Source organism: Blennius ocellaris (assembly GCF_963422515.1).
Source record: "Blennius ocellaris genome assembly, chromosome: 8".
NCBI classification, from domain to species: Eukaryota; Metazoa; Chordata; class Actinopteri; order Blenniiformes; family Blenniidae; genus Blennius; species Blennius ocellaris.
In genome coordinates this window covers 28,733,612-28,739,861 of record NC_137657.1, presented here as the reverse complement: position 1 = coordinate 28,739,861, position 6,250 = coordinate 28,733,612, and the positions used below count along the sequence as shown (strand labels likewise).

Below are 6,250 nucleotides of genomic sequence, written 5' to 3'. Positions count from 1 at the left end.
GAGGACGAGGAGGAAGTAGAGGAAACGAGGGAAGAAATGAGGAAGTGAGAGAGGATGAGGATGAAGGGGAGGGAGAGGGTGAGGGTGGAGGTGAGGGAGGGGAGGGAGAAGTGGAGGTGAGGGAGGGAGGGAGGGAGGGGGTGAGGTGAGGGAGGGAGGGTGGAGGGGAGGGGTGGAGGTGAGGGTGGAGGCGAGGACCCACCGAAGAAGTCGAAGCGCCCGGGGGCCAGCCGCTCCGGCAGGTGAGCAGTAAACAGGAAACAGGTGAGGACGGCGAACAGCAGGTGGTAACAGTGACTAGATAACGACTCTGATCCACTTCCTGCTCTGCTCCACACCTGGAGACACACACACACACACACACACACTGTTACCTGGGGGGGGGAGAGAGAGAGAGAGAGACACAGAGAGAGACACAGAGAGAGAGAGAGACACAGAGAGAGAGAGAGACACAGAGACAGACAGAGAGAGAGAGACACAGAGAGACAGAAAGAGAGAGAGACACAGAGAGAGAGAGAGACACAGAGAGACAGAAAGAGAGAGAGACACAGAGAGAGAGAGAGACACAGAGAGACAGAAAGAGAGAGAGACACAGAGAGAGAGAGAGACACAGAGAGACAGAAAGAGAGAGAGACACAGAGAGAGAGAGAGACACAGAGACAGACAGAGAGAGAGAGACACAGAGAGAGACAGAAAGAGAGAGAGAGAGAGAGAGAGAGAGAGACCACAGACAGAGAGAGAGAGAGAGAGAGAGAGAGAGAGAGAGAGACACTCACCTGTAGAACAAAGGTCCAGTGTCAAAACAGAAACGGATGATAAACGCTGCCGTCCGAACAACTTTACTGGTCTGAGGACGCTGCAGCTCCACAAACCTACACACACACACACACACACACACACACACACACACACACACACACCACACACACACACACACACACACACACACACACACACACGATGTGTCAGATCTCTAAATGTCTCGTCTTCATTCATCGTTCTGAACAACAGACCACCCCAGCACGGTTCCAGGACGGACCTGGTCTACAGGACGGCCTCCGGACCTGGGTCTACAGACTGCCTCGGGACCTGGTCTACAGACTGTCTCCGTACTTGGTCTACAGACTGTCTCGGTACCCCGGTCTTCAGACTGTCTCCGGATCTGGTCTACAGACTGTCTCCGGACCCGGTCTACAGACTGTCTCAGGACCCGGTCTACAGACTGTCTCCGGACCTGGGCTACAGACTGGTCCTCCGTACCTGGTCTACAGACTGTCTCGGTACCTGGTCTTCAGACTGTCTCCGGACCTGGTCTACAGACTGCCTCGGTACCTGGTCTTCAGACTGTCTCGGTACCCGGTCTTCAGACTGTCTCCGGATCTGGTCTACAGACTGTCTCCGGACCTGGTCTACAGACTGTCTCCGGACCTGGTCTACAGACTGTCTCGGTACCTGGTCTTCAGACTGTTCTCCGGACCTGGTCTACAGACTGCTCGGTACCTGGTCTACAGACTGTCTCGGTACCTGGTCTTCAGACTGTCTCCGGACCTGGTCTACAGACTGCCTCGGTACCTGGTCTACAGACTGTCTCAGACCTGGTCTACAGACTGTCTCCGGATCTGGTCTACAGACTGTCTCCGGACCTGGTCTACAGACTGTCTCCGGACCCGGTCTACAGACTGTCTCCGGACCCGGTCTACAGACTGTCTCCGGACCCTGGTCTACAGACTGTCTCCGGACCTGGTCTACAGACTGTCTCCGTACCTGGAGTAGCAGGACAGGCTGGTGCACAGCACAGAGTTCCCGATGGCGATGGTGACGAAGTGCTGGTGGATCCAGGACTGGATCCAGGAGTCCGGCATGACGTAGTGTCTGTAGCTGACGGCACATCCTGGACACACAGGGACCACTGACTCTGGTCCTCGCCGTCCCCCCCCCCCCCCCCCGGAGACTTACCCAGGCTGTACAGGCTCAGAGCGCCGTAGTCCAGGAAGTAGCAGACGTGCCGGGACTCGGGGGACATGGTGCTGAAGGTGTGAGCACAGCTGGACGTGAAACAGGAAGACACAGACCAGCAGCATGTGGACCAGCAGGGGCCACGAGTAGCTGTCCCCCAGGACGTCCAGCCTGGAGCCCAGGACACACAGTCTCCACAGGAAGTACCTGCAGTGGGGACAGTCAGGGACACACAGTCAGAGACACACTCAGGGACACACACACCACTCAGAGAGAGACAGACAGACACACACACACACACACACACACACACACACTCAGAGACACACACACTCTGAGGGACACAGAGTCAGGGGACACACACTATGAGGGACACGCTCTCCGGGACACACACGCTCTCAGGGACACACACACACTCAGGGACACACACACACACTCCGGGACACACGCTCTCAGGGACACACACACACTCAGGGACACACGCTCTCAGGGACACACACACACTCCGGGACACACACACACAGGGGACACACACACACTCTGAGGGACACACGGTCAGGGACACTCTCAGAGACACACACTCAGGGACACACACACACTCTGAGGGACACACACACACAGGGACACACTCTGAGGGACACACACTCTGAGACACACACACTCAGACACACACACAGATGTTGACCATGAGACTCGCCATGCTGGCAGAAGTGGCTCCAGATGTTGACGGTCTCGTTGGTCATCTGGAAGCTGCTGAGGACACAGTCCATCACCGAGCTGTGGGGGGGACGGTACCCCGAGACGATGCTGTCCTCCCGGAACACCTGAGACAACACACACCTGAGACACACACCACCTGAGAGCCACACACCCCTGAGACACACACACCTGAGAGCAACACACACCTGAACACCTGAGACAAACACACCTGAGACACACACACCTGAACACCTGAGACAAACACACCTGAGACACAGACACACACCTGAGACACACACACCTGAGAGCAACACACACCTGAACACCTGAGACACACACAGCTGAACATCTGAGACACACACATACCTGAGAGCAACACACCTGAACACCTGAGACAAACACACCTGAGGACACACACACCTGAGACACACACAGCTGACACACACACACCTGAGACACACACACCTGAGACAAACACACCTGAGACACACACACCTGAGACACACACAGCTGACACACACACACCTGAGACACACATACCTGAGAGCAACACACCTGAACACCTGAGAGCCACACATGCCTGAGACAACACACACCTGACACACACACACCTGAGACACACACACCTGAGAGCAACACACACCTGAGACACAGACACACACCTGAGAGCAACACACACCTGAACACCTGAGACACACACACCTGAGACACACACACCTGAGAGCAACACACACCTGAGACACACACACCTGAGAGCAAAACACACCTGACACACACACCTGAGAGCAACACACACCTGAGACACAACAACACCTGAGACAAACACACCTGACACACACACACCTAAGACACACACAGCTGAACACCTGAGACACACACGCCTGAGACAACACACACCTGACACACACACACCTGAGAGCAACACTCACCTGAGACACACACACCTGAACACCTGAGAGCGTCTGGTCTGAGACGTGATTGGGTGACGTAGCAGTCGGTGGGCGGGAGTCTTGCTCACCTGCGGCACTGGTGGATGTCGAAGAGGCGGGGCAGTGTGACGCCCTGCATGTGGGCGGGCAGTTTGATGACGCCCCTCCCCCGCTGACTACGCCTCCCGGAGCCGGGCCCGCCCCCCCCGGGCACAGCAGCACCCAGACCGGGCAGTCCGGACCGGGGATCCCCGGAGCCTCGTGGTCCCGCCCCCAGCCCGGGGGCCGGCCCCGGCCGGGGCCCCGCCCCCCGACGGCCCGCCACACTTGAAACACTGCAGACACACACCAGAGGACTTCATGTCCCGCGTGGGACGGAGAGTCACGAGGGACGGCGCCCCGCAGAGGGACGTCGCGGGCCGGAGGAGGACAAGGCCTCATTGTGACGGGAGGCGGCCAGAACAATGGCGGCACTGTGGCCGCCGGCGGGCAAAACAACACCACCACAGGAACCGGACGGAACCGTCCCCCATCCAGAACCGTCTTCTAGGACCGTCTTCAATCCAGAACCGTCTTCAAACCAGAACCGTCTCTAGGACCGTCTTCAATCCAGAACCGTCTTCAATCCAGGACCGTCTTCAAACCAGATCTGTCTTCAAACCAGAACCGTCTTCTAGGACCGTCTTCAATCCAGAACCGTCTTCTAGGACCGTTTTCAATCCAGAACCGTCTTCAATCCAGAACCGTCTTCTAGGACCGTCTTCAATCCAGAACCGTCTCTGGGACCGTCTTCAAACCAGAACCGTCTCTAGGACCGTCTTCAATCCAGAACCGTCTTCTAGGACCGTCTTCAATCCAGAACCGTCTTCAAACCAGAACCGTCTCTAGGACCGTCTTCAATCCAGAACCGTCTTCAATCCAGAACTGTCTTCTAGGACCGTCTTCAAACCAGAACCGTCTCTAGGACCGTCTTCAATCCAGAACTGTCTCTAGGACCGTCTTCAATCCAGAACTGTCTTCTAGGACCGTCTTCAAACCAGAACCGTCTCTAGGACCGTCTTCAAACCAGAACCGTCTCTAGACCGTCTTCAATCCAGAACCGTCTCTAGGACCGTCTTCAATCCAGAACCTGGAGTCAGATGGAGAGGAAACGCCCCGGTCCAGAACACAATCCTGACCCACCGGAACCCACCAGGCCTGGGGCGAAACGCCCCGGTCCAGAACACAATCCTGACCCACCGGAACCCACCAGGCCTGGGGCCATGAGAACTCACCAGAACTGGGCCCACTAGAACCGGACCCAGTAGAACCCACCAGAACTAGACCCACCAGAACCAGAACCCACCACAACCGGACCCTCTTCGCTCCCAGACCAACATGCAAACTGACAAGTTTCTAATAAAAGTGAGACTTACTGTGACTGAGAGAAGAGGCCGTCTGCTCCTTCTCCTTCTCCTTCTCCTCCTGCTGCAGCTGCTCCTCCTCCTCCTGCTCCTGCTCCTCCTCCTCCTCCTCCTCCTCTTCAGCCAATAGGAGGCGCCACCTGCCTCTCATGTGCGAAGCAGGAGCAACAACAGGAGCCAAGTTTGTCCGAGGACTTGCTACTTCTAGTGAGGAGGAGCAGGAAGAGGAGGAGCAGGAGGAAGAGGAGGAGCAGGAGGAAGAGGAGGAGCAGGAGGAGGAGGAAGAGGAGGAGCAGGAGGAGGAGGTGAAGAACCACAGACTGACTGAACAACCAGCTTTTTATTGCTCAGCCTCACATCATCAGCCCCTTTTCTCCTGCGTGGTGCATGATGGGAGCGTCGCCATGGAAACGGTGACAATGACGGGACACACGTTGGGAGTTTACAACATGTGTGGGTCTGAGTGACGTCCCCGTCTCTAGTAAGCTAGCTCTATGTCTCTCTAATAAGCTAGCTCTACCGTTAAAACCTCACAATCACTTCATTAATCGCTGGAGAAATTCCTGGCTCCTGCTCCACCCACTGGGACTATTTCCAGGGAGTCTAGGGTGGAGGAGGACGGAGCTCATTCTCCTGCTGACAGCCGGGGGGCGCCGCTGCTCACTGCTCTGACGTCAGAGCTTCTCCTGGAGAGCTGCAGGTTTAAAACGCCGCCGCCTGGCGGCAGAGCGCCGCCTGCTGGACAAGGCTTTGATCACACCCACCTTTACTGTTGCTCTGCAAACATTGCTTGTTGCTGCATTGCTTTATCCACATTGCTACATTGCTTGTTGCTGCATTGCTTTATCCACATTGCTACATTGCTTGTTGCTGCATTGCTTTATCCACATTGCTACATTGCTTGTTGCTGCATTGCTTTATCCACATTGCTGCATTGCTTGTTGCTGCATTGCTTTATCCACATTGCTTGTTGCTACATTGCTTTATCCACATTGCTCCATTGCTTGTTGCTGCATTGCTTTATCCACATTGTTCCATTGCTTGTTGCTGCATTGCTTTATCCACATTGCTCCATTGCTTTTTGCTGCATTGCTTTATCCACATTGTTCCATTGCTTGTTGCTACATTGCTTTATCCACATTGCTCCATTGCTGCATTTCTTTATCCACATTGCTACATTGCTTGATCCACATTGCTGAATTGCTTTATCCACATTGCTTGTTGCTACATTGCTTTATCCACATTGCTCCATTGCTTGTTGCT

The 6,250-nt window shown here is 55.4% G+C and overlaps 1 protein-coding gene across 1 annotated transcript in view; it reads right to left on the bottom strand.

Annotated features, from left to right (window-relative positions):
• LOC308133292 (membrane progestin receptor delta-like) overlaps nt 1-4,025 on the bottom strand; it is a gene marked incomplete at both ends in the record, with an annotated part of 6,221 nt that extends 2,196 nt beyond the window's left edge. The window contains 10 exon segments of the mRNA XM_080500595.1: nt 203-327; nt 777-872; nt 1,765-1,891; nt 1,957-2,059; nt 2,061-2,163; nt 2,632-2,780; nt 3,674-3,681; nt 3,684-3,762; nt 3,764-3,793; nt 3,795-4,025. Of these exon segments, the coding sequence (XP_080356721.1) occupies nt 203-327; nt 777-872; nt 1,765-1,891; nt 1,957-2,059; nt 2,061-2,163; nt 2,632-2,780; nt 3,674-3,681; nt 3,684-3,762; nt 3,764-3,793; nt 3,795-4,025 (1,051 nt within the window).
• Nucleotides 4,026-6,250: the final 2,225 nt, after the last annotated feature.